We start from the raw sequence: 27773 nt of genomic DNA, 5'->3' as shown, positions 1-27773 counted from the left end.
GAATCTGCTCATTGTATACTGTCAGTTCATACGTGAAATATGAAACCTTTTGCAAATTAAAATAAATACACGCGGTGCATGGTATAATTACATGCGATTTAATACAGACGAATTGTATCGATGAATTAAAAATGTTTTATCGTAAATATCGAATTGGAAGCTACTTTCTTTCCAGTTTCGTATTTCGAGCTGGCCGAGTAGATTTACGCAGTTAAAATAATTCTCCGGGGGATGGGCAACCCTCTAAGCTAATTATTTTAACGAAATTCAAGTGGCATTTCATCATCGCCAGAATCGACGACGCGAAAACATGCAACGCCACGTGTAAAGCGTAGACTCAGAATCAGAAGCGAAAGGATTCGTATTTTTGGAAGCGGAATAATGCGTTTACATTCCTCGACAAGTTTTTCGTGAAATTCTGTCGTCACTAGAACTTCAATCTTTAACAATGTTGGGACGAAAGGAGCTTTGAAATAATTTTAGGAAAGTTTGATTAATTAATTGCAAAAATTGCTTCCTCTGCTTTACTTTGTGAGAAGTTTGACTTCAAAAAAGAAAAAAAAAAAAAAAAAAAAAAAAAAAAAAAACAAGGAAACATTTGAGAGCAATGCTTACCTTGCTTTAATTACTCAGTCCGCGAGGGAAGATATTAGCTGATGCACTTTTATAACTTGCATTCTCCGAAAGAGAAATAAAACTGAAGAAGTTGGCGACCAACTATGCAATTCCGGTGGAAATTTAATTCGCTTGCCGATGCAAATTTTGTGCTCGATATTTATTAACGTGACGTAATAACAAGATATATTACTCTACTTTCTGATAAAGTATACAATGTGGATGCAACAAACAACAATATCGGTACAGCAACAATAACAATGTGAATGTAATAACAACGACATCATGTTATCTATCTGTGCTTGTGTCCACCGTAAGTACCACCAGAGTGATCATTCCCTCCATGATTGTGAACCTCCGCGAAAAAACCACCGTGAGGATGAGAATGATATTTCACAGTTCTCACGTTGCCGCCAGGTTCGTGAAGGTGATATTCTCCCTCGACTTCTTTCCCTGCGATTTAAAATGTTTTTTATTAATCGTTCTCAAACATCCAAGTTCTTCTTCTTACATTCACGTCGCGTTATTACCCCCTTCGTTGCAAAACGAAGGAAAGAATCCTGGAATTAGAAACTAAGTCGACAAACAAACTTGCCACCAGTTTTAATTAAGAGGAAGTTTCACTGTCCAATTAGTTCGAGATTCTAATTAAGAGCACGAAATCGAGTCCCGAGGTACGTTTTCTTGTCGGCGCTCGATCAATGTTTCCAGCGTGCTATAGTAACATACCGTCGCGATGCTCCTTCTGTCCATGGTAGTCCTTAGTGTGTTTATCATCCACACCATAAGCGAACTTATACTTGGGATGAGCCTTGTAGTCGTGCTGATGGTGGCCGTGTTTGTCTTTCCAACTGATCTCCTCGTGATGGCCCTCGACAGGACCAGAAAAATGATGAAAGGAATGCGCGTGACCATGACCATCACCTGAAATCAAATCACTATTAAATTTCAATTAATTGTTCGACCGCGGATCTGTATGCAAAGGCTCTGTGTTCGTCTTGGTACAAATATAAATTTGCATAAATGACTGTAGATCTTACCTTCGTGATGCATTTTTGGCCGGGCACTAGCAAAGACGATCGTGAAGCAGACAAACACAATCAGATTCTAAAAATAACGAATAAAACGAGAAAAAAATCAATTTCCAATATATATGCAATTTATGGAAAACTCAAAGGTGCAAAAATACACAAAGTGGTGTAGTAATTGTAATAATATGGAGAGGAGGCGACTTTCAAGAAAACTTGAAAGTGCACAAACATTCACAGTCGAAAAATCACTAAAGTATTTCCAACATTAATCGCGAAAATCGAACGTTAAAAGAGCACGGTAGAGGTTCATCTTAATCGCATATTCCAAGTAGAAAAAGGAAGATCGTTACTCTTTTTTTTTTGGAGGTGTGATGCTCTAGAAGAACATACTGCGCCCCTACTTTACGATTACGACTTTGTAATACTTCGTCGGTGATCCCGTGATCCGTTTCAAGGAACGTGGCCGCCGCACTCTTTAATCAATAACATCGTGAAACTTGAAATTGGAACAATCGATCGCGTTCGATCGGTCTACGAGCATTCCTTCGTTCGACGTAGTAATCCTTGTTTTATTGTTCCCCAACGAAATTTATATCAATCAAACGTATCGATCCAATGTTATCTTTCAACAATAATCTCGAGTCATTCGTTCCGAAACGGAACGACGCGCCCGCTATTAATTTCCAACACTTTGTAATCTCTACCTGTATCAATGCCATGCTTGCTCCTTCGAAGGATCACCGATAGACTGATTACTTGGATCGCGAAAATCCTATTTTATAAGAGCGTTCAACACGCGAGGGACAGAGAGAACTCGTTAAAGCATTAATTTATTTGTCATGGCTTGCCGGTAATTTCAGTACAGTGAGAGGCGAAGTTGCGTTCGCTGAACCGATTTCTTCAAAAATCGTTGTAGCTCTAGTATTCGTCACAGCCAATCACGATACTACGGACGTTTTACTGTATTACAAAAATGTTGACAAAAATACCTTGCAAAACTCGCGTTCTCTGTCCGAGATCAAGTCCTAGTGTGCAAAAAAATCGATCGAAACGACTCTGTGACAAATTCTTTACATTTTACATTGACGAAATCGCGCGAATATTTTGCCATTTTTTTTTTTTTCTTTTTTTAATCAAGTTTTCAATCGGCTCGAAAAATGTGTGACATAATTCTACAATTATAGAGCTACAATTGTTCCCCATCTTGATTTTAATCGATTCCATTAAAGAAATCCGTTCTATCATATATTCGATCGGCAACGTAAATTAGACTGTCAAGATTAATGAGTAATAAATTGCACGTTTTCGACGATAGAGCGAACGAGTGTCAATATGTCGCTTGAATAGCCGCATCCCAGCGTGGCAATACAGTTTATTGTTGAATTTATTGCATTTCCGCGTAGCGTTCACTCGCATGATACATTCATTCCTGGCTGAATTGTAATCTATCGATTCAATGTAATATCAAGTGCTCTCTTTCTCTCTCCCTCTCTTTCTAGAAATATATCCCTTTGATTTAATGATTATTATCGATGTACCTCGCTAACGGGTAATGAAATATTTTTGACGAATTGCTTTATGAATTATTTCATCGAGATTGCATTAACATTGCGTTTATCGAAAACATAGTGCCACTGTGTAAATAAATATTTGAAGAACCGTGGCAGGTGAAGCTTCGGTTTTCTAATTCGGTCAACTTTCCATATATATTTCTTGCTCTCGAAGATGTTAAAAAAAAAAAAAATTATGCACGGTCCGATGATTCATTAGAATAGGATTTTGCGCGACAGTGATAGTCGGTAATAGCTTTGTCTGGTTTTTAGCTGATTCTCGGCAGAGTTTGGCAATAATTCGACGGCTTATGAAATGACGAAGCAATTGAGTAATCTTTCTTTTCGTCGCCGGGGCTACGTAACTGTGTGCTCACAGGCTTTTACATTTGCACAATAAACTTCAGGAATTTTACGGTGTTAGTCTGTAATTTGAAAATGCAAATTGTTCGTTTAAACTCTCTGTGCCGCGGATATGATATTTACATGAATTCATAGCTGTATTGCTAGAATTGCACGTCAGTCACAAGTAAATTCATTATTAATTCAGATGCTTGTGTGCCTGTGAAACTCACGGTGGATACTATCGTTACCGAAACTAATATGCATAGTTTCTAGTGATTATCAACTATATAATGGAAACTAAATAATTTACAACATCAACATAAAATATATTTGCACAGATGTTAGTTGGCCTTGGTTTACCGACTTTTCTTGCGAAAATATCTTCGATTGTTAGTTGAAAATTATAATCGGAAGGAGATAACAACAACAGAAGACTATCCGAAATTAATTACGGTTAATCTCTATTAACATTAGATTAATTACAAAACTGTACATTGTATGTATGTATATATATATATATATATCTATCTTCCTTAAAAACGCATTTAACTAGACGATATGAAATTAAAATGCATTCAATATCAAACTTGTCGACGTTGCGTTAGCAGTTATTAGTCTTGTAAAATATTCCTAACTAATACATAATTCGACACAAAACCAGTCAAGATTCGGATATACGTTAGCTAAACTAATTGAAAATTAGTTCATCTACAGAAGAGTTTCGCTTTGGCAGCCATGTCGTAAGAAATACGCGGACACGGTGACGTGAGCGCGGGGATTAACGAGTTTTGAATGGCGTATGTAGATACAGGTGCGGTCCATGTCCCCTCCGAAGATATTATTCCCGATTCCACGTCGCAGCTGAAAATAAAACCGTTTCTCATTTTAAATCTGAAGATATCATCTTCAATATCAGAGCGAAAATCTTGTTACATTTCCCCCGGAAGAATTGTTACGTGTTACCGCGATATAAATGCTTGAGGGCTTACGTTTTGAGAACTGGCAAATTATAAAGAATAAGGGGATTCACGGGCGGCGGCCTCAGGAGGACGACGTCGACCCCAGAGGATTGTAGTTCACTTTTTAATGCTTCTGCAGCTCCTTCTACGGCCTTTCTGGAAGCGCTGTACGCTACCAGTCCTGTTCCAATTTTCGAGCCGTAGCTTGTCGCGGAATCGCCCAAAAGAACGATGCGTCCTTCGAGAAAAAAAAAAAAAGAAAAAAGAAAAGGAAAATAGAAGAAAGGTTCTTTGTAATTTATCGCAGCCTCTTTTGTGTACATGCGTTTCCAGTTACAAAATTGGAGCAGACCTCTTTTTGCACGTAAAAGGGGGATGAACATTCTGGCGGTTCTAAGCGGCGCCACCAAGTTATGTCGCAGCATAGATTCCCACGCCGAACTCGGTTGTCTCTCTATGGCACCGGGTAGGGCCAAGCCGCCAGTGTGCACGATTGCCCAGAGACCTGTAGTTAAGTGAAGTTGAAACTTCAGTGTACTGTAAACGGTCGGTTTCGAATAACGCGACAGACACAGCGACGATAGGAATGCTTCTTGCACATTAAATGCATTGAAAATTGTTAATACGAGAAAGATATATATTAGAAAATAGAAGAAACAACTTTCAGCGGAGTGCGAGAATGTAATGAAATTACTAAACTGAAAAACTTTTTATGCGATTACGGAGAATTTAAATGCCCAGAAAATGCAAATGGGCAATATATACAAGAATACATGAGATGTTTAAAGTATAATATTCATTGTAATATTTAGTGAGTGAAGCAAATGCACAAGTTTAATTTTTTTAACTACATTCAGTGGAATTATGGACAATATAAATTATATAACTACCTGAGGATGAAATAAATTCGTTTGATAAAAAATAAAAGAGCTTAGAGATAGTAATACTTCTCAAGAAATCAAAATAGCTGTGAATATTGATAATTATATCGACTATTATCAAATCAAACAACAGTCTGAAATCATTGCAATTTTTGATCTCGTGTTTTTTTTCTTTTGAGACGTTAGTGTAAATTGCTATTCTACAATTTCATACAATTGTAGATAAAAATAATACAGTAACGACTCAAAGTCCGAAATCAATGGCTTGGAGCCATCTAGTTTGGCCATTGATGAACGAGAGTGCGAGAAGTTTGTGAAACGGAACTTGCATACCACGAACTTAATTGATGTTCCTTTAGCGCCTGTTTTTGGTTAATTAAATATTCCATTGATTCGATGTTAACCGAGAGGAACTCGTTAAACTTCAATTTTCTCTTTCTACTCAAAACGTCGACTCAGAACTATCGACGAGGTCAAATTCAATAATTCGTAATTAAGACTGCAATGAATAGAAATGTGAGAAAATGAACAGAATCCGAAGCAGCGTTCAATCCTCGCTGTGCGCGACGTGCACATTAAATCGACGATTTATCTCTTGCCATCTTCGCCAGCCGGAAGTTTCGCCCTAACAGCATCCAAACAAGCGCGTAAACTGTCTTCTCTCGTCGAGTCCAGTTCCAATGGCACGATTTGGCCGCGAGCACGTACTTCCGGTTCTTGCGGGTTCCCGTGGCTCGTGCTCGCTGGATCCTCCTCTCTTTCTTTCTGTTGCTCGATTGCCCTTAAGATTTTCATCGACGGTGAATTTGGGGACGAGGGATCTAGCAAGCCAGCAAACACCTATACGACATAGTCGATCGCAGACTTACAACGGCGCTTTTTCGGATAGAAAAGTATTTCTACTTCTACTATACAAGAAATATTTTAATTTCTTCAGCTTCGTAGGAAGAACGGCGGGTGCGTTACCTTGTAACCAGCTTCGTAGAGTGCAAGGGCGATCTGTAGACCCACGCACGTATCGCAGCTCGTAACGAGTACGTGGCGTTTGTTACGGGACTCGTACTCATCGGTGGCATTCCTCGATTGCCGCATTAGATAAGCCAGCAGGGCAGCAACGATCGAGCAGAGAGCTAATATTTGCAGGGCCAGAATGGCCCCAGTTTCAGCATCCATCCTGCCACGTAATATTCAAATCTGCAAAGCAGAAGTTATATCTCTATTACGGTACAATTCAAGCCAGATCATACGAATCCTTCCACTTCCGCAATGCGCCGAAATAGCTTCTCATCGCTATTATGATCGCCGTTAAATTTCGTGTTGGAGTTTCGCACGCTAATAGGTATATTTACAGCCTCGATTTCTCATCATTCGAACGATATCGTTGACTATTATATATCTCTGGATACGATGGTAAACACAAAGTTTCAAAGCGCAAGGATTTTTAATTAACGGACTGCTTGAAGGAAACGCCGACGGCGCCCAAATCTCAGTTTCGCGATTTGCAAATTTCAATTTCAGTTGCATAATGTCCTTCTGCTCTGTGCACATCGATATTATTTGTATCAACGTTTTCGACGACGGCACGCAATCCATATAAATCCACCGCGAAGCGTAATTCTGTGCACGAATGTCGTTGACAGCCGATCAATCAATAATGATGCCATAAGGCATAGTATATTTAACCTAGACCAACGACGACGAAATCACTGCGAAATAGGTGGAGAACAGTGATACAACAAATCGGCGATTTTCACGTGTATTGCCAGCGAATTGTATTATTTTACTTCATAAAGAATTGCGACCGATTGAGTTCATCGATTATCGACATCTCGCAGCAATATTTCACATCAGTAGCTGAACTATTTTCTCAGATGAAATTTCGTAGTAACTTTAAAGCAACAATATGAAAGTAAATAAGATCGTTTCTGCGATACACAAATATACACAGGATATTATCCTTTTGCTCGTTTCACATTTTTCATACAACAAAAGTTTCAATCGGAGTTTTCTTCTATTTTCGAAAAGTCTGTTTTCATGTTTCACTCTGTAATTGAATTTTTTGGTAACAATTTTTGGCGAACGACTGCAAGCACGACATAACAACGTTTTCAAAAATTTAATCGAAGAGCCTTTGTGTCAAACCTTTTTTCATCACGAAGCAACATGTTATAAAGTTTTCCAACTGGTTGCAACTGATTGCAATTATATATAAATTGATTGAATTATATACACACTGCCACGAATAAATAATAATTGTACAGTTGCAGCAATCCCATTAAAAGTTTGATACTTTTGTTATGTTTCGACAGCTCTGATTGACAAACTTTAGTTGCATTTTCAAGTTTTATATTTATTTTTAATAAATAGCTGATGCTTTATAAAATATCTACGAACCATTTCAACATGATTAGAAACATATATTTCAATTCCTTTTGAAATTTCGAAAATGAACAGACGTACTTCAAATCACTCTGCAGACTCTTCTAATAATAATAATAATAATAATTTCTTTCTATCAATATCTATTAACTATACATGTTAAGATTGGAGATTTAAAAATATCCAAATATTTATGCACGATAATATATTCATAAGTGACTGAAAGAAAGTATGTCTAAGCTGATTGAATAAGATAAAGAAAGAGTTATTATTCATTTATGACTGAATAATTTCAAATTTACAAGTAGATTTTCCTCGTTAATATATGTGCGACGTTTAATTGTCATTTTCATTGAAAGTTAAAGAAGTTTTTGTGAGTGAAATCTCAGAGAAAAGCAGATATCGCAGTACTATAAATTGCAACAATTCAATAATTCGTAACATTGGCAACATATTCAGACGAAGGCATCACGGCGAAAAGCATAGCAAATTCTGTTTTTCCCAGGAGAAGTGAAGGGCGATGGAAAGGTTTTTGTTCGACGTAATGACTCGCCTTTCTAAAGTTTATCTGAGCTCAGCGAGGCGTGGTTTTCAGCCGCTTCTGTTTTTCTTCACAGTTGACCATCAATCGTAATCGTTGTTGCAAATTTATAATTGTCCCAATTTATAAATTTCAACACGAACCACTTCTTTCCATCGGAAAAAGTGATCGAATATCCATCGATTTTTGAAGATATTCAAAGATATATAAAGACTTGCAACAGCAGTTAAATTCGAAAAAAAATGGACACTATAAATTATAATTACAAACAAGACTCTGTTTTCTAAAATGACAGTTACAATTTTCAACTCGAGGTCGCAAGTGATTCGTGATGTAATTTCTGAGCGTAGTTCATTAATCAGTTAAAATACCGATCGAATTTTATACTAATTTTCATATCCACTCATTGAAATAATCATGTGTTCAAATCGACGTACTTCTTCAAGATCCTGCGTGTGACTCGTTTATCGAACAAAATACGTAGAAAGCGTATCGTTGAAAATTACAGCTGATGCTCGGAGCATTGGGAGGATTTTGTTTTCAAGTTTCGATTTTAAACGAAGTATAAGAGTTCATTGGCCGATACAAATTATGCGCAAGGAAAATCACATGATATGATAAATTACTTTTTTGTTTATTTGAAAACAGAAATATGACGTGACCAAAATTAATACTTTTGGACACATTATTGACTTTCACTGATATAATATTTTCGAACACGTATCGTCGGCTAATAATAAAAAGTTTGTATATATCTAAAATTGATACATTTTTATTGCAAAGTTGCATGCATTCATTTATTATGAAATTCACAGTTTTATATAGAGACACGAATTATTAACTTTACACTTGAAAAGAAAGGAACTACTTTTTTGTTTGTTTATACGCGTAGTTTTTGAAAACCTCTTCACGCGTAAGTGCGTATACGAATACATCCATACAGATAAACACGAATAAGCTTGTATGTGTGCTTCGATTGCGTGCCAAATCATGGCGGTTAACTTTCTCTGGAATGCAGGTACAGAAAGAAACCTGCTTGAAAGACAGGTGCTACGAAATTATGGAATTGTTTTTCCACAGTTTAACTCTCGATGAAGAGTCAAATTCACTGTTAGTTTCGTTTCAATTCTTCTATCAATCAATTAGCACTTAATTTCATTAAATTGTCAAGATAATTGTATCCTTATTTTATTCATAAAAATAGCAAAGCTGTTATGCGGAGCATTTCAGATTTGTAAATAAAAGAAAATTATATAAAAATGGAAGATATTTTCGTTTTAAAAGGGAAAACAAGCAATCAATATTTAAACTTACCTACTGTATAATTAATAAGAATTCGCACAAACACTGCAACAGTTCACCTAGAAAGATAAATAAAATTCAACATTCATGAAATAAATTACTCCCCCTTACTTTTGCTTAATATTACAGATTAGCGCTATCGTTAATAATGATACATCGCTGCAATTTCATGTAAAGCGAGTAAAACGAAGTAAAATGCAAATTGTATTGATATTTATTTATAACCTGGCTCGTTTGGTAAATCTATAAAAGATTCTTTCTTTCTCATTGAGAAAAACTGTTTTCACTGAATGCGCTGAAACAAAATAGTCCCGAGGGAACTATCCAAGAAAGGTGAAATTAGCTTTGAGAATACCGAAATCCTTTATTACGTCTTTTGTCAGGCAGCAATTGTAATCGCGACGGCACGCCAATAAGCAGCTATGTCATGTCTATTAATCGCTAATGTTGCGTTGTCGTCAGGCATGTACATATCAACTGGAATGCTGGAGGTACAGGAATTACACATATATGGAGTCGCAGACACGCGTTTCAGGAGCGGTAATACACACGTATCAAGATAATCAGAATGGGGGCCTGGGCCTCCTTTCGTATTCACGGTATGCACGGACGAATCATATTTCGTGGTCGCATTATCGAATTGCAGGAGTTTATTCACTCGTGCTAATTTCGGCGGGAATGTAGAAATATCGATTAGAGGCTTGGCCTCTCCTCCGTGTGCTCCTTCTGATCTAGAATCTTACCCAACAATCCCGGGCTTTCTGCGCCCGCGCGTCGCAACATTGCAACGTTCCATTATCCGACCCGAGAGAGATCCAACTAAAATAATTCGAACGAAAACATTCGAACGAACACGTTGAAAGTTATCCGTGGTTGGCGACTGCCAAGTCGAAAGCGTTGCCTCATCTTTCAAGCATAAAATATTTAAATTATCACGTACACGCATCGCGATTGCCGCTACCTTTTTAATGCAGGCGGTTGAATCCCGCTAGAGAATTAACCTAGTCCGATTTGTTCGAGGAAAGCAACGGAGGTTGGGCGCGCGATTTAACGCGAGTTTCTTGGGCAATTAGGCGGCTCTCTTCTCTTCACAATCGTAAAAGAAATATTGGCGAAGGACTGGCATTTGTGGCGCCGAGATCGCGCACGTTGCCATGTAAGCAGCGGCGACTAACAGTTTGTGTAGATACAGTATAAGTAAACGTGCAACGGTACTCCACATTGACCGCGAGTGACCGTGTGGAAAAGTTAAATATTTGCAATCTGTGAATATCGCTTGGCTATTTACACGATAATTATCGCAATGTTTACTCGTACGTATTACTAGGAATGCCTGTAGTTAAACATTAATTCCAAGAAGGCTTCCCAATATTAAATTAATTTTTCCTCGTTGAAAATTATTGACAAAATCTAAATAAGCTTACGATAAATTTCGTGGCAATTATTTAACAATATTGCTGATCCTTGAAGCTCAAATTCACGAGTTCGCGCCCCGCGGATATGTACGTGTAGACATGTCGTTCATACGTTAGTGACCGCACGCCACGATAATGGCTTGGAAAGTTTAGGCCAAATACTTTTCCTGCTATTGACTGGAAAGCTGAATACTTGTCCACTCATCTAGGAATGCGAGGAAGATTACGCGACATTGGATTTTTTCTTATATCGATTAAAAGTTGCGACGAAGCATTACTCAGTTGTTTAAGTTTGTACATTTCGGCGCAAACATTTTTGCATAGCTATCGTTGCATTATTAAACAAATAAATTATTCCTACGATTAACTATTAAACGAAGATCGTTATTTCCGCTTTGAAACCTTCGATTATCGTTATTAGCGAACCACGTCAACGGAATAGGATGATTGCTCTAAAATCTTCGATCGATCGAATGGAATGTAAAACGAAAGAATGCTTCCAATTTTTTGTTTTTTTGTTTTTTTTTTTTTGTAATAATAAGAAAAAGAAGATGAAGATAAAAAGTTTCGAAAAAGTCTATTTAATAGCAGCTCTCGCTCAACTTTCGAAAAACAAGCGTTAATTATACATGGTCGACGAATGTTTTTCACACGAATGTGTAAAGAATGATCGTTCACGATGATCATTTAATATTCATGTTTGATTGCGATTTTTTTTTTTTTTTTTTTGTATCTGTTACTCAGTTTCTCGATTCACGCTCTACTTCACCCTTGAGCAACTTATCGCTTCATTGCAGTTCTAAGTGCGATGAGCTTAACGTTAATCGTGAAATTTTTATTGACGTGTTTAATACACTTAAGACCAATTTTTACGTAATATACTTGATGGCTTGTCAAAGCAAACTCATATATTCTAAATCAATATAGTCATACGTATTTATTTTTTTGAATATATATCATTGAGTTACTGTAAAAAAAAAAAAAAAAAAAAATTGAATCGATTATCAAAGTGAAAGATTAGTACGAGTATTTTCACTCAACGTTGTCAATAAAAAGATATTAAGTTGAAAGCCAACACTTACCAGAATTTGAGCGTAAGATTTGTGGACGTCGAGGTCAAGTAGTTACTCAACTACTTTTGGTACTCGATAGTTGGTCCCTTGTCAGGAAAATTCGGTATACTCGAAAACAGCACACAGCGAGAAAACAGCAGTTTTACGAGCACTTGAAAGTACCGGCGAGCGGCAGGCCGCGACGCGTGTTTCTACGGCACAACTGGCTTTCGAGAATTCCCGCTTGGAATGCCCACGAGGACGAACGGTATAAGATGCTTCGACGCTGGCTGCCTCGACAAATGGAAAAGGCACGGTCGAAGCATCTTCGCCGCGCCTACAATTACACGCCTGTGTCTATCTCTCCTCGATGCTCTTCGACTCTCGACGGGTTACGCCTCTGCTAACGTTAATTTCTAAAGAACGTACCGTTTATACATACGTCGAATACCTTCAGGATCTCTAACAGATTAGACAAGAAACTGCAATTAACTCGTAAATGACCAAATTAATGCCTACTTGATACGAATCTCTGTTTCGTTGTGCAAGAAAAATATCCCAAAATATTACGCGGATGCACATTTGTTCCAGCTATACCGAAACACGAGAATATCTAAATTTTACGAGACGAGAGTTCACTGATTCAGGAAAAAATTAATTTTGATTTGCCGAACGTAAAGCAGATTTTACGACGTTTCTTTTTTCAGTCTCGGCACAAGGATATGGGTTTTTTTTTTCTTTTATTCCTTTTCTCGCTAGGAATAAAGCTAAATGTCGCAACAGAATGTCTGAGGGCTCAGTCACGTAATCAATTTTGTAGAAAAAAGGCTTACTGGCCGCTTAATGAGAACGTCGAAAGGATTTGAAATTACGTAAATCAAAAAAGCTTACCTGGCAGAAGCAATGTCTGCAGCAAAGACAAGAAAGATTCCCTTAATACCTTGATCTTCTTTATATAGCGAAATAATTCTTTTTTTCTTTAGTCATTTTTAATTAACGTACATTTTCTACGACATTTTACAACGTGGAACGTTCCACAGATGTCTAAAAAGATACCAATTATTTTTAAATTTGCAAAATTTCCATGACAATGTAGAAGTACCATCAAATATATTATTCGAGGAAGCACTAACGACTATCAGCTGTGAAACGTGTTTTTCATTTCATTCAGTTAATCTATCGTTATATCTTCTGTTCAAGCTCTCTACAAAATTCTGGTTCTCAATGACCTACATACAACTTGATCGATTAATATTTCTTTGACCCTGTTCTGTTTGCAAATTAAGAGGTATTACAAAACGTAATACGATAATTGATAAAACAAACATAGAAACTGTACTACTAGAAGATTTAAATTATCGGAATCACTAATTAATTGTTATTGATCTCTTCCATGAAAATTACAATCGCTGTTTCACGAATTACCGTATTAATGTTAATGCCCGTTATCGTATACAGTTTTTCATTTTCTTAGAAAATGAAACTGTTCAATATCTAGTCATGGTTATTTTTATCGAATATAAACAATACATTAATTTTTATATAGAATAACTATGTGAGTTCTAAACGAAATAGTAGGATCATCAGATAAATTTTAGTCACGATTAACCCCTTTCAGCACTGTGTCATTGTGTGACAATGCTGTATGCAGTAAGAAAATATTCGTTTCGTACGAGGATCGAATATTAATTTATCGAAAAGTTCATGCACACGTGGAATTCATATTAATGATTTTCATTGTCTTAAATTAAAGTAATATGATTAAAGGTTACGTTAATTTGAAAATATCGTTCGAGTAAAATATTGCGCGATAATAAAATTGTTTTTTTTTTACCAATAATATGGTATATAATAATATAATTTTCAAAAAAGCCGGTGAAAAAGATTGTATAATTCTAATAATTAATAACATGTATCATTTTGTGCGTTAGAATCTTATTCTGTAATTATTGTATGTATCGAAATCTTTTTGTACTTACTCGATCTCTTGCAAAAATAGTAACACAGAGTTTAGTCTGTAAAATTTCCTAGCTTGTAAGTTGTGGCATCCCTGATGTTACTAGACTAGGAGTATTACTACTTGGTGGGGAGGTATCCATGTTACGCACGTTTCTCGTTCATTTCCTTTTGAGACTCGAAGGTGGGTGGTCGTTTTGTTGAGTGGTGCTCGATCTTAATAACCGTTTCTCTGTATATTCGCGTAAATGTTTCATCTAATAAGGTACATTTGTAAATTCAGAAAAACATTCTGTAAAACATTTGCTTCGTTTACCAATTCACGAAATTTCTATTGCGGCGAAGTTTGGGAAAATGGCTGAATCAATGGGGAGTAGTGAATATAATATAGGCCACGTGGCGAAGCAACTCACTCAAGAAGAAATAGAGAAAATGCAAGCACAAAATTCACGACTGGTTCCTGAATTTCAAGCTAACGAACTGGAGAGAAACACTAAGAAGCATTGGGACCTGTTTTACAAACGAAACGATATTAGATTTTTTAAGGACAGACATTGGACCACCAGAGAGTTCCATGAATTATTAGGCTTCGATTCCGGAAATGATCGAATTGCCCTTCTAGAAGTCGGCTGCGGTGTTGGAAATTTCATATTTCCATTGATCGAAGATGGACTAAAATTTAAAATGATATTTGCTTGTGATCTCTCTTCTAAAGCAGTGGAGTTAACAAAGGTATTCATTTATTTATTAACATATCTACGTACCTGTTATCGTATACCATGTAATTTTATCTTTTACAGAAGCATTTATTGTATGATCCAGACAATATGAAGATTTTCCAAACGGATATTACAACTGAAAATTGTTTCCAGCAAGTGGATTGCCCGGTAAACATAATAACATTAATATTTGTATTATCGGCTATTCATCCAAAATATTTTAGAAAGTGAGCTATTTTCTGTAATCGTTTGTTTTAACATTGCAATTTATTAAAAATTGTAACATTTTAGGGTCGTGGAAAATTTATATAACATTCTTGATACTGGAGGGATTGTACTTTTCAGAGATTATGGCCTATATGATATGGCCCAGTTAAGGTTTAAACCTGGTCACAAAATCAGTGAAAATTTATATATGAGACAAGATGGCACCAGGTAACATTTGTTTAGATTCTTAAATGTATTGTGAATTTATCAAAATTATATTATATGCATGAAGTTTTATATCTTATTTCAGGGCATATTATTTTTCAGAGGAAGAAATATTGAATTTATTTGAATCGGTTGGTTTTAAAACTTTAACATGTAATTATGTACAAAGACGTACTATAAATTTGAAAGAAAAAATAGATGTACCAAGAATTTTTATTCAAGGCAAATTTGGAAAATTTTAATAATAATGGTATGCCTTTATTGATTCTTAAAAACAAAAAATATTTGTAATACGTAAGTGATGAATTTATAGTTCAAATGATTTAAAATGAATACTTAATTTTTCGCCCTAATCTGATAATTTCAAAGAAAGCAAAACATTTTATCACATTATATATTAAGAATTTTCATATTAATTTATATTAGCTTTCTGTTTCAGAGTACTCAATCGCTTAATGAAAATGGTCATAGCTTATTGAACATGTAAGTGTTTTTTTCTTTTCTTGCAAAAATATAGTAATCGTAAAATTAATCAGACATGAAGTAAAAAATTGGAAGTGAAGGAAAAAAATTAAGAAAACCACGAGTTGGTTGAAATATATCTAAAATTTGTTCTAAGTTTCATATATGTATATAAAGTATAATATATTATAGATCAAGACATATCATTTTTAAAATTGATTATTAAAAGTTTATGATGAATTCATAGTTCAACTGATTAACATGAAGACGTACTTATCTGTCTTTCGCTCCTATCTGAAAACTTTTTAACAGTATTAAATTTGCAATAAATAAATAGGATTTTATTGTAACTTTTTTTTCCTTTTATTACAGAATATTACTGGATCTGCAATTTTATAAGCACTGGATGTATAAGAAATGTTTTTGAAACATTTCCATTTCTTGAATTAGTGAGTGTTTATGTAATTTTTAATATAAATATATATTAATTTAGAATTTCAATGATGTACATATAAATATATTTGATTTTTTTATGATATATACACATATTTCGTCACTACCTCTGAGAAAACGTAGTACTTTAAAAATATAATCCCGGTTCTTTGAAAAAAAGTGAAAAATAATTGTCTTTTTACAGAATGAGTTCGATTTTAATCAAGAAAGTTTTGACTCAAATCTCCACTCCTAGGTAAATACGAATTTTTAAAAAATACATACTTTAAGTTGTGGTAATATACTTTAAGTTGTAATGATGAATAGAATTAATATGATATTAGTGATTTATAGATAATTAGCTCTATCTGAAAATCAAATAGCTATTTGGTTTATTTTTCTATAAAATAAAAAAAAAAAAAATGGAAGAAAATATATTCTTATGTTGCAGGTTGACGAGAAAGATTTTACCATGTGGTATAAAATAATGTGATATAAAATATTTTCTTCATATTATGTACAATATTATGTATATTTATAATAAATAATAAAGTTAAACAATAAATTATCTTTATTTGCATCCTTTTTTATGTATCATATCATTGTATGTTTATAACTCCCGTTAAATTCATTACATTAAAATTCATGAGAAAATATTGGGAGGGTGTTGATATCGTGTTCCCAAGAAGGATTTGAAAGCAAAACCGCCGACGAATAAATTGCATCGAGATTATTAATTAGGCAAAAACATGTCGCGTTCTCATTTGGTTGCACCCGTGTAAGTGAAGTTCGAAACGATGAATCTAAATTGCAAAATATTCCATTTTTTCATTTTGAAAATGTGCAACATTTGTTCGTATAAACTAAAAAATATAAATATGTATAAAATATTCATATAAATGGTCGGATTAGTGAACTCATTAAACAATTTACTTTTGTACGTAGACAAAAAAGACAATATACATATATTTAAGATTAGGGGTAAACTTAAATTCTCCAATCCAAAATTGCAAGATTTTGAAATTTTAAAACCTTAAAATGTGCTGATTTTATTTTGTAAGAGAAATTTCTTGTTTTAAAAAATGGACTTAATAGTTTTGTATAAATATTTATTAGTCACAGTTAAACTGTGTACAAACTTACCTAATTCGAATAATGTTTGAAAACATTGACATCCAAACTCTTTCTGGATCTAATCTACTTATTTTTTTGTTGTACCTATAATATCATACTGAAGAGTTTTTCAGAGTACACCATTAATGGTAATAATAACAAGACATGTTTTTAATTAATTTCTTTAGGTTTGGATATTTTATATTATCAACCCAGAATTACGATTGATCGCACAATTATATCCTTACCAAACAAATTCCGATTATTGAGCATTCGCGAAGCATCTCATAGTGAACCATTCTTTATTCACGCTGCAAATGATTGTTTATTCAATGATCTTATATTTTCTCTTACCTGAATTTCAAGAGTTTCTAAAGTTTTGAATTCTCGGAACTTGCGTTTCAAGGGGTTTCTAGGATTCGATGTTTTGAGTAACCTTATTTAAAATGATAGAAAAAGAAATAAATTTCTTCTCAGATAACAATTTTACCTGACAAAGGCTGAAGAGGATAATTTTCGCTCCTTCGGCCTTGAAATTACAGTTCTTGGTCGACTATCGCATCGTTAAATCGTAATTTTTTGTTCGAAGAATTGCTGCTCTACAAATATCCATAATTTTGCATTTTCTGCAATCAACATGATCAGGAAACCGGATCTATTATTGTGAGAATTCGACATTTTTTGTTAACTTAGGTCGCTGAAATAGAATTTTTTGCTTAACAGCATATTCGTTGGAAATGAATCCAATCAAAATACCGGCGGAATCGATATGCAAATGATCACCGACCGATTTAGCAAACTCTAATAATACATACATACATACATACATACATACATACAATACATATGCATCGAAGAATGTTAGACAGTGGTCAGCATTTCTTCCGAAATTTAAATTCAAATCATCAAGGGCGCGCCCTTCAATCGTAAAGCACGTTTTATGCTTAGGAAATCGATTGTCATGCAAAACATACAGTTTTAATCAAGTAATCTAATCTTTAAGTTCTTCTTTACAACATCTGATGTCATAAACTACATAATAATCCAAATCGGAATTCTACGTTTTAATAAACTACAATCTTCACTGGTTGTAGGAAAACAATTCTAATAAATATCTATAGTAACATTATATAAAATCGTATATTCTTCAATGATTGAGCATCGCGAGAATGTTCCTTGTTCTTTTTCTTTAATATAATTTACTGAGTTTATTAACTAAATGCTCCAGAAAGTATTCGTCGAGAAATTTTCTCCAAAATCGCAAGTAAGTGAAATCTATCGACAATCTTCTTGTTGCGGCGTATTTGAAAATCTTTTTCCTTCGTGCTTTCGCGTTTTATTCATAATCAATGTATTAGGATCGTTTCAGAGAACTTGTTACAATTATATCACGATGCGAAGAAAAATTATGTATTACGTTGTATGAGGTAAAACACTTTCGTTCGTATTTGGCCGATTGCCAAGGTCTCTTGCTTAACCCGCGTGCTATGCATCAGAGGTTGTACTTACACGGGTTTGCTTCAGGAATACGTGAACGAGATTCCTTAGCAGACCTCATCGTCTTCGACAACGTTGACTGCACACGTACACGGATTACGTATGCTACTCCGTAAACAATAGGACGTGTAACAACCCCGTGCAACATCCACCGTCTCGCACACACACACACACACGTGAAACACACACATGATACGCGTGTCCTCGAGCATTGATCAATCGACGAGTGACGCGCATAGGACAATCTACTCGTCCAGGTATATAAAGGTATCCACCAAAAAGCAAGAGCATCATTCGCTCCCAGTTCAACATACGAGCTGATCTCCAAAGATCTACCAAACTCATCAACTATGAAGTGCTTCGTTGTAAGTACGATAATTACACTTCTACGTATCAAACATTAATTATATTATATACTTTAATCTCTTTTCATTGGCTCTTTGCTTTTTTTTTTTTTTTGAAACGTAATAATCTATAGCGTGAGATGAAATTATGATCCGTACGGTTGTTTGGCAAAATATAATAATAATATGCATTTAGTCGGCTGGAAAATTACGTATTTTCAATATACAATCATTCAGAAAACAGATTGAGTTTAATTACTGTCATAAACATAAAGGCAACTATGTCAATTATAATTGCCGCTTTAGATGATAACTATGTCATTCAAACAGAAAATAAGGCATGTACAGTTGAATAAAAATGTCAAACAATATCTATACGTATATCGTGACGTCCTTTTTCCGATTCTCAAATATTTGTTGTTCTTTTAGGCTATCGTTCTCTTGGCTCTGTTCGCTGTAGCCTTCGCTGCAGAGAAACCAGCAGAACCTGAAAAGATTGAACAACTGCCGAGCGCAGAAGCTGCGGACGCACCACGGGACAAGAGAGGTCTATTGCTGAGCTACACTGCACCAGTTGCACCAGTTGCACCAGTTGCATACACTTCTTACGCTGCAGCACCAATTGCCTACAGTGCTAGTTACAGCTTGCCCTACGCCTACCGCTCGTACCCTTACTACTATAGCTCCTACTACGTGGCTTAAATCAGGTGTTTCAGAGCTAGTAAACGTAGAACATTTCGAACTAAGGCAAAACGACCATGGCAATCGCAAGGATTCTTAACCGGCGTCATTTTACGTTTTTAATTTAATTAGGAACGAAAACCAAAACGAAATCTTTCCCGACGTTAATACTCTGAACGCTCAACACTATTTTTGGACGTAATTTTCAATGTACATACGCTTCAGCAAATGCTAATGTTTTAATCACGATATTTTCGTTGTATCTTGTATAATGTGAAATACAGAAGATAATTAAATTTACACATGTTTGTTTAATGTCATTTCCTCTGTGTGTTTGGTTTCCTCTATGTATAGGATGCGTTTTAATGAACCAACAATTTTAATTCTTTTTTTAACGTGGAGATAATGTATTCTACGTGAGTCATAGCAACTATGTTATTTGATATGCATCTAAAGTTTCATCTTTGATGTGAGAATGCATCTTACATCGCTGTTACGTTGGCGCATTGTCGCACAATAAACTTCCTGCCGGGGTGAACAGCAAGCCGAATCAAATGACATCATCGGATGCCAGTTTGACGTTGTAATTTGGATTAGTTATGAAGTCATTGGAACAGCGGACGAAAGCTATGTCCAAACGACGTTGGCATTGGTTGCACATTGTTCCCTCCCTTTAGACATGTGCATGTATAAAGAATGCCGCGTATCCCGATTTCTTTGGTAGTCAATATTGTGCAAATCGACAAATATCGGGCCGGTGGGACACCGTGAATTTTAAAAGAGTCTCTCGTGAAACAAAAAATCCGTGGATCTCTTTGGCTAGCACAAACCGTGTTATCCGATCGAAACTTTTTTGGTAAATCAAAGCGAGTAACTGCGAGCGAAATTCGAAGCACTTCGGAGAATTCGGACACGCGTGACTTTCGTATAATCAGGAATTACACAACAGGAATATATTAAAGTAAACAAATACTTATTCCGTATTCTTTAGGACCTGATGATTTTGAATACTTTCACTGAGACTTGGAACAACACTTTGGGGAAGAAGGACGTGATGAGAATGATATCAAGTGTCATTTCGTATAAAGACGTTTTTTCTTCAAGCAGCGAGCAGAACTTGGCCCATCCTTTGGCTTTTCTGCCAAAAAAAACAAGAATCTATGGAGGCGAAAACACGATAAAAGTCTAACCATTCATATCACATCAAAATATATTAGAAAATTTTAAATTACGACTGAACGTCATATAAGTTTCGTTCGCGAACTCTACTGTCAATAACAGACGCGAATCTACCGCGAAACTAATTGATTGTTAGCTCGACGATACTTTTGCTAAGCGGTTCAATTTCCCTTTTATCAATCTTACTTTGCGTTTCTTGTTTCGCTCGTTTCGGATGACGAATGTGCCAAGCGAATGCTAAAATATTTTAATTTGTCGGGAGAAGACGATGCTTTACATCGATATGTGTAACATCACCAATCCGTAACAGCATTGCCTAAGTGTGATCGATGAAAGCCGGCAAGAAAGTCTATTGTAATTCGTGGATGGTCGCGACCCGACTGTATTTATACATGTGCAGGTATGGCCGTGGTCTTAGTCGGTGCGGGTCTGTCCATCCTGGAAGAAATTAGTTCCTTTTTTTTTTTTCAGTGCGGATACTCTGATTATCTCGAACGAACCTGCAGAGATTCTAGAACTACAGGAAGTATCTGATCGGTGTAGTGCTAAGTGCAAATTGGATTACAAACATGAAGTTTCTTCTAGTAAGTATTCGATTCATATGCCACAAACATTCCGAGCGATATATGTACGTGTACGTGGTGCGAGATCGTTTCTGTGGTTCGTACGATTAACGCGCCGATTAATTTGTCATTATAGATATTATGTTTACTGGTTACGAGCTTGCTGTTGTGCGCCACAGCGAAAGCTGAAACCGAGGAAGCTGAAGAGAAACCGGAAATCACGAAGTTGGAATTGGTAGATCTCGGCGAGGGGGAGAGCGATGTCGACGACAAGGATTCGGAAGTTCAGAAAAAGAGAGATTCGGGATATTCTTACAGGAGGCCAAACAATTTCGCGTTAGCTTCGAGAGCTCGTTTGCAAGTTGGACAACCCGGCCACAGAGGGCGTATCGTTAATAGACATCCGGCACAAATAAATCGACCAATTACCAAATACGGGCCACCGGGTTATCAGAATTCATCTCCAATGAGACCTGTATCGCACAATCAACAGCACCGAGATAAATTGCAATTCAACGGTCATTTCAACCAACAACATTCGAACAACTTCGATGGCCGTCCGAGTGGTTTGCTCGAACAAGAAATCCCGAGTCCAATTAGACAGGTAGATTTCATCGAACCGAATCCAATATCCACTCAAAACGATGAACCGTTTGCAACTCATTCGGCCAATTACTTGCCACCGCAAAATCAAAGGTTACCCGGTTATTTCGCGCCGCAAACTTTTTCCCCGGCTCATGCAGCACAGAAGCCGGAAGATGACAATCAAGGTCAACCGGCCAAGTTCCAAAGCCAGAACATCGCGCTGCCGCAGGGGCAATTGTCGGACGCGGCGCTTTTCCTCGCGGAAAACGCGCAGGCCATACAACAACTTTATGGTGCTCCACCGAATGAGCAGGACTTCGCGCCACATGCCGATCAATTCTTGGATCAGAACAACCGAGTACAAAATCCGAGCAGCCGGTTCCAAAATTTCGAGGCCAGCTCACAGAGCCCGCAAAGTTTTCCAGGACCTCTGCCGTCGTACGCGTCCGGAACGCTTAGCGCTCGAGAGACTCTAGAGCAAATACAGTCCCTGGAGAAGGATCGACTGATCGCTCAATTGCAGCGGGCACTCGTTACGCAGGCGCAAAGTGCAGACGCAGCAGGAAGGTACGCACAAAATCAGCAGAGCTTCGTACAGAGTCAAGATCTTCTGGCTTCCCTCGGACAGCGAATGAAGATTCACGGTTTAAATACGCAACAGAATACCGTACTCTTGGGCACTGGGAATACAGCTTTCAATCAATCACCTTTTTTGCCAGGGACAACAATCAGTCCGGGATTTCCGCTTAACTACGGACTGTCGACAACCATTCAGCCTCCAACTACTGCTACTACAACTACGACCACCACAACCGCGCAACCCCCTCAGGCTGTTAAAGGCGATGGAACCTCGCAGCATGGTTCTTCCGTTCCTGCGCCACCGCAATCGTCACACGGGCCAGGAGTTCCCGTTTACGGTGGATTCGTTCCCACTTTAATTGCCGGCACGACTTTCACATCGAACGTACCAACCTACGGTCCCGCTTTTTTTGCGCCCGGCGCTGTCGCATCCGTTCAACCGAGTCCCTTCCCCACACACTTTGGACTGCCCATTCCTGCCGATCACGGTCAGAAGCCTTCCGAAACAAAACCATCCACGACACCGTCAATTCCCTCGACAAATCGACCCGCTGTTCCCTCGCCTCCGCCAGTCAATACCGTGCCATTTCCTGTGCATCCTATTGCAACTCCGCTTCATCCAGTAGTGGCGCCTGTTCAGCCAGTGACTCCTTTGCAACCAGTGCTCCCTCCAACGCACGTGCATCCCGTACAAACCCCATCAACGGCACATCCAACCTACGGGTTGCAAACAGCGATAATCAATCCGCTTTTATACAAGCCGATCAAACCGGTCTATCCATTCTACTATTACCCGAATGTCGCGTATCAGGTACCTAAGCCAACTTATCCGTGGAGCTACGCGCCAACCTATGCTCAAGCGAAACCGACCCAAATATGGAAATGACATTGATCCCGTTCTTTCACGGGTTGATCGTTGCTTACTTTCTCGTATCGAGATTGACCGTTTGCCCACGCGGAAGAGAGAGCCCGAATTGGTTGAAGATTGAAAACAAAGCGGCTCGTGTATGTAAATTTTTAGATCGATCTTTAAATCTCTCAAAGAAGTAGAGTGTGGAGTGCTGGAAGGTTTCAGAAATGTCATTTTATCGACGTTTTATTTTGTTCTTCGTGATTTATGAATCTTTATGGTATATTATTGGTGAAAGGTATTTGCAGTGTTTTTTACGTATATAAAGATAGTCGGTGTTTCACTTTTTCGTACAAATATGGAATAAACGGGCAAGTATTCGTGTTTTTATACCTTGTTTATACTTACAGGTTAATGTGATTTCATTGTGCTTCTATTCGCGACGTCGACATGCCATTAACACGTCATATCAGTTTTCGATATGTTTGCCTATTTTGTTAACTGCGTGCGATTTTTCAATCGAATGTTGTATTATACACCAGTTTTATTTATTACGTTCAATAAATATTTTTTTTTCTTACCATTGACGAAACTTTTTCATTATTTTTATATCGACTGCGCGCGTGAAACAAAGGAAGTCGATAACTTTATAAGATCGGCTCTGAATCGAATGGCTCTGTTCGAAAAATTCATTTCGCAGGCGGCGTTCCCGTTTCGCCGCCAAAGAAAGTACACCCTAGAAACCCAACTGCCTCCATTTCCGGCCCGTAAACCTATACCAAGAAACTCTCACCGAGGACTTAATGGGCGTCCGGCTGATCTGTCGTGATTCGATGACCTCAAAAGTCGTTCGATAATTCTAATCACGATCAATTTATTGTTGACCAGATTATTCGAGTAATTCGACGCATACATAATAGAGACATCGCCAATAAATAGAGCATACATTTTATTATTGATATCCTACATGTTGGAACACATTTTTGATAAAATAAAACCAGTTGATTTAACCATTAGTAGATACGACACTTCGAACACGATTGGTGTCATCAACGTGTCATATAGACAGGTAAATATGTACTTGTTATTGAAAATTTTTATAATAGCAGTATCGTATTCAAAATACGGATATAAATAAAGGTTAAGTGAAGTGACGTAGGGAGAGAAAGATAGGAACGCTAAGGAACAGTCTTATATTTAATTGTAAATCTAATATTTTCTTCAAAATGTCTTAAAATAATGTTGTACGTGGGATTGTGCTTACTACTTGTTGTTCAAATATAATAAAATGACTGTAACTATAGGCAACTTACTGGATATAGTATTCAAGTTTGGGCTTCAATAGTGCTGTTTATGAAAATGTTACTTTATTATATTAATTATATTAATTAGGAATGATAATATCTTTATAAGTTAAGATTATCTCTAAATTAATTGAGAATGATATCTTTATTTGTTTATAAACAGTATTTGCTAATAGTTGAATAATTAAATAATTAAGAATGATTAATTAAGAATGATATCTTTATTTGTTTATGAACAGTATTTGCTAATAGTTGAATAATTAAAAAGTGTCTAATTGATAATTTGACTGCAGATTTTTAAGCGTTGCAAAACTTCAAGATGCAAAGACCTATGCATATAATATGCAAAAATATATAAAATATCCAGAGTATTTATTGCAATATTTAGTAATTGAAGCAAATTTCTACTTGCACTCCATTTCTTTAGTTGTGTTCATAAATATAAAATATAAAGATTCATTAAAATCCTCAATCTGCTGAAAATATTCAGAAAATAACGTGATTGAGAATCATTGTTTAAAATATGTAAAAGGATGAAATTGTGAGAATCAGAAATATATGAGTAAACGCAAGAAATTGAGAAAATACAAAAAATTCAGTGCATCGTACTGTATGGTGAAGAATTCAAACACTTCTTTCGCTGTTAGTTTGTAACATGGAAAGCTGTGCAATTACAAAATATACAATTGTTCCGTTTGTCTCGCGCCCTCATCTTGGCCTCTCTATCCATATTACACTTTCCACCAAAGTTTCAGAGACATGCGAAGATGTACAAAGAGTACTAGTCTTGATCTAGTTAGTGAAATGAAGAATTAGCATTTTTTACAAATTTGATCAATGCATTTGCTAGATTTGCATTAGTTACATATGTAGAATAAAGAACATCTAATTGTAAGAATCTCAGATGGATTATAAAACTTTATAAAATCGAGAAAGAATACATTATACGCGTTATGTAAAACTTCTCGATCTTTCATTAAATTTTTTCACGTGATTATATTGGTAAAATTTGCAATTAATGCAAAAATGTATGTAGATGTCACAAGATATTTATTTTAAATATTATAAGTGACATTAATATATTCACGTTCAGTTTACACGTATAAGGCGTGATACAACCGGTTACGGGATAAGTTTACACGGAAGATTGACATTGAGAAAGGAAGAATAAGAGTTTTTTGATATGGCGCTTTAGTTTCGAGAAAATCGAGTTTGAAGTGATAAATTTATTAAACGAGTGCAACGGTACAAATGTTGGATCAAAATGGGACAATACTTTCGTCCCTCCAGGTTACCAGACTTTATTCCTCTAGATTTTTATCTATGAAATCACATTAAAGAAACAGTATATTCTAAAGACAATGAAAATCATTTTCAATTGAAAGATATTATCGTACAGGCATTTCAAGAATAAAAAAACTCAAACGTTAACGCCAGTTCACGCTGTTTTAATTCGCTGAGCAAAAATGTGTCAACGACACATCAGGGAATTTCAGCAATTTGTAATTAATCAAAATATATATGATAGTGAAACTAATTGCATTTCTTACCTAACTGATAAAATTATACCAAGCTATATTATACCAATTCATATTGTTCATAAACATAAATATAACTAGTCGAAATGGCTATGCTACGCAAAGCGCATATTCAAGCTCGATTTTGATTTATTCTATCGATTTATTATTGATTTGTTATTGCGTGCATAATCATCTCCTGACCGATTTTATCACGATTTAGGAAACACCTCGTATAATAACTAGAACTAAAGATGATTCCATTGAATATTTAATGCATAATTATATATATAATATGTATTATAGTGTACTAATATATTATTAATAAGATTTCAGTTTACCATTATCTTATAGTTTCTATCTTTACCGATATAATCATGGCAATTGGTTCTTATTATTAATTAATATTGTAATAAAATAGTGATTGACAAAATTGCCTGTCTTTGATCCTTCGAGTTTGAAAATTGAATTTATTACTAAATGAAAGCTTATAATGACATATCAATTTAAGAAAGGAAAGAGATAAATATGATGGAAAGAGTGGATCTTGTATTAGATTGTGTCGAGCGAGAGAAAGCGATATGATGATTGAGTGCATATCATATTGAATGAAACATTTTGAATTTAAAAAATTTAAGTCTAAATTCGTCAGAGAGCAATTTTTTTTAATCATCTAACCGATATAAACCAAATTTTCTGACTCCTTATATCTAATATTCAACTTCAAACTTGCTGAAACTAATTTAATCTTGCTTATCATAAATTATTATTTGATCTTCTTATCGAATTATTATATAGAATTTAATTTCTGGCATTGTTTCATGTAACGTAAATATATTTCTACACGCGTTAAGTCAGTCTATCTCATGATAGTTTTAACATCTATAAACTTATTGTTACCCGATTAGGTCCAAAAATACACATAGACAAACGAGATGTATTATAATGAAATACGTTTAGAAATGACAAACATATTTGATGTGTCAGGTTGTTTTTGTACTCACCAAGCGTGTTTATTCAGACTTTCCTTTGTTATTTATATTTATAGCTTCGATTTCGCAAAAGTTCTTTAGAGCTAGACTGGTTTGTCAACTCGTGCACGATAAGTGAGTTCTATCTCGGAAAGGCAGTGATGTTATGTTGTGGCGCAATGCAGGTACAAAACTCTATCAAAGAACCGTGTGACCGAGTTACTTACACGATTATACCGCTAAACGTGCTAGATTTCTACAAATACAGAACAGGTGTAATCGTCTTTAAGGCGAATGGCCATTACATTTTCCGTAAGTCGTGGTCGTCGCACGGAGAAAAAGGGCAACGGTCACAATGGCCACGGCTTATGTAGATACCACCACTATGCGTTTCACACAGGGAACTTGTCAACTCACTTTCCGCGAGTGACCCGAATTTCATCCTACTTCTCGTTTTAGTGCACTTCGTGCACTTTTACCGTTTTACTTTGAACTTGTCTGGTCGGGATTTCTTCTTTA

General features: G+C 36.0%; 5 protein-coding genes and 1 non-coding gene across 12 annotated transcripts; 4 read left to right on the top strand and 2 right to left on the bottom strand.

Annotated features, from left to right (window-relative positions):
• Window positions 1-623: 623 nt before the first annotated feature.
• LOC122529117 (adult-specific cuticular protein ACP-22-like) lies at window positions 624-3887 on the bottom strand. The gene is made up of 4 exons (XM_043654912.1): window positions 2351-3887; window positions 1656-1722; window positions 1345-1539; window positions 624-1068 (listed from the first exon to the last, which is right to left on the bottom strand). The coding sequence occupies exons 1-4, from the start codon at window positions 2363-2365 to the stop codon at window positions 908-910; spliced, it is 438 nt and encodes a 145-aa protein (XP_043510847.1). The 5' UTR covers window positions 2366-3887; the 3' UTR covers window positions 624-907.
• A 98-nt stretch (window positions 3888-3985) lies between these two features.
• LOC122529113 (D-beta-hydroxybutyrate dehydrogenase, mitochondrial) lies at window positions 3986-12408 on the bottom strand. 5 transcript variants are annotated; one of them, XM_043654903.1, is made up of 7 exons: window positions 12101-12408; window positions 9616-9662; window positions 6348-6575; window positions 5981-6221; window positions 4853-5005; window positions 4531-4738; window positions 3986-4402 (listed from the first exon to the last, which is right to left on the bottom strand). In XM_043654903.1, exons 3-7 carry the CDS (start codon window positions 6552-6554, stop codon window positions 4246-4248), a joined length of 966 nt encoding a protein of 321 aa, XP_043510838.1. In that variant the 5' UTR covers window positions 6555-6575; window positions 9616-9662; window positions 12101-12408; the 3' UTR covers window positions 3986-4245. The 5 variants fall into 5 exon arrangements, with proteins under 5 accessions (XP_043510838.1, XP_043510839.1, XP_043510841.1 ...); XM_043654904.1 differs by having other exon boundaries at window positions 9620-9662; XM_043654906.1 differs by lacking the exon at window positions 12101-12408 and adding an exon at window positions 10347-10363.
• A 1701-nt stretch (window positions 12409-14109) lies between these two features.
• Window positions 14110-16603, top strand: LOC122529115 (tRNA N(3)-methylcytidine methyltransferase METTL6). Of its 3 annotated transcripts, XM_043654911.1 has the most exons (9): window positions 14110-14291; window positions 14372-14758; window positions 14827-14972; window positions 15037-15180; window positions 15263-15427; window positions 15617-15660; window positions 16012-16088; window positions 16277-16327; window positions 16523-16603. In XM_043654911.1, exons 2-5 carry the CDS (start codon window positions 14381-14383, stop codon window positions 15417-15419), a joined length of 825 nt encoding a protein of 274 aa, XP_043510846.1. In that variant the 5' UTR covers window positions 14110-14291; window positions 14372-14380; the 3' UTR covers window positions 15420-15427; window positions 15617-15660; window positions 16012-16088; window positions 16277-16327; window positions 16523-16603. The 3 variants fall into 3 exon arrangements, with proteins under 3 accessions (XP_043510846.1, XP_043510845.1, XP_043510843.1); XM_043654910.1 differs by having other exon boundaries at window positions 14113-14758; window positions 15604-15660; XM_043654908.1 differs by lacking the exon at window positions 16523-16603 and having other exon boundaries at window positions 14114-14758; window positions 16277-16342.
• LOC122529180 lies at window positions 15864-15945 on the top strand. The gene has a single exon (XR_006306762.1). It is a non-coding gene; the product is annotated as a small nucleolar RNA snR60/Z15/Z230/Z193/J17 (small nucleolar RNA).
• Window positions 16604-18892: 2289 nt separating the features above from the next.
• LOC122529118 lies at window positions 18893-20006 on the top strand. Its single transcript, XM_043654913.1, has 2 exons — window positions 18893-19046; window positions 19455-20006. Exons 1-2 carry the CDS (start codon window positions 19032-19034, stop codon window positions 19725-19727), a joined length of 288 nt encoding a protein of 95 aa, XP_043510848.1. The 5' UTR covers window positions 18893-19031; the 3' UTR covers window positions 19728-20006.
• Window positions 20007-21293: 1287 nt separating this feature from the next.
• LOC122529112 (SH3 domain-containing protein C23A1.17-like) lies at window positions 21294-24036 on the top strand. The gene is made up of 2 exons (XM_043654902.1): window positions 21294-21469; window positions 21585-24036. The coding sequence occupies exons 1-2, from the start codon at window positions 21455-21457 to the stop codon at window positions 23496-23498; spliced, it is 1929 nt and encodes a 642-aa protein (XP_043510837.1). The 5' UTR covers window positions 21294-21454; the 3' UTR covers window positions 23499-24036.
• The last annotated feature ends 3737 nt before the right edge of the window (window positions 24037-27773 follow it).

Source organism: Frieseomelitta varia, unplaced genomic scaffold (assembly GCF_011392965.1).
Source record: "Frieseomelitta varia isolate USP_RPSP 00005682 unplaced genomic scaffold, Fvar_1.2 scaffold_279, whole genome shotgun sequence".
NCBI classification, from domain to species: Eukaryota; Metazoa; Arthropoda; class Insecta; order Hymenoptera; family Apidae; genus Frieseomelitta; species Frieseomelitta varia.
Note: the sequence above shows the minus strand (reverse complement) of the source record. Positions and strands in the feature narration are given on the sequence as shown.

Bases quoted from the DNA above. Each gene is read 5' to 3' on its own strand.
- LOC122529117 (XM_043654912.1), bottom strand. The intron at 1,540-1,655 runs GTAAGATCTACA...ATTTGATTTCAG, and splicing joins GCCAAAAATGCATCACGAAG to GTGATGGTCATGGTCACGCG. The intron at 1,069-1,344 runs GTATGTTACTAT...TTTAAATCGCAG, and splicing joins ACAGAAGGAGCATCGCGACG to GGAAAGAAGTCGAGGGAGAA.
- LOC122529113 (XM_043654903.1), bottom strand. From the start codon at position 6,554: ATGGATGCTGAAACTGGGGCCATTCTGGCCCTGCAAATATTAGCTCTC. The intron at 5,006-5,980 runs GCAAGAGATAAA...ACTTAACTACAG, and splicing joins ACTTCCGGCTGGCGAAGATG to GTCTCTGGGCAATCGTGCAC. The intron at 4,739-4,852 runs GTCTGCTCCAAT...TTTTTCTCGAAG, and splicing joins CCTTTTACGTGCAAAAAGAG to GACGCATCGTTCTTTTGGGC.
- LOC122529115 (XM_043654911.1), top strand. From the start codon at position 14,381: ATGGCTGAATCAATGGGGAGTAGTGAATATAATATAGGCCACGTGGCG. The intron at 14,759-14,826 runs GTATTCATTTAT...TATCTTTTACAG, and splicing joins AAGCAGTGGAGTTAACAAAG to AAGCATTTATTGTATGATCC. The intron at 15,181-15,262 runs GTAACATTTGTT...ATCTTATTTCAG, and splicing joins ATGAGACAAGATGGCACCAG to GGCATATTATTTTTCAGAGG.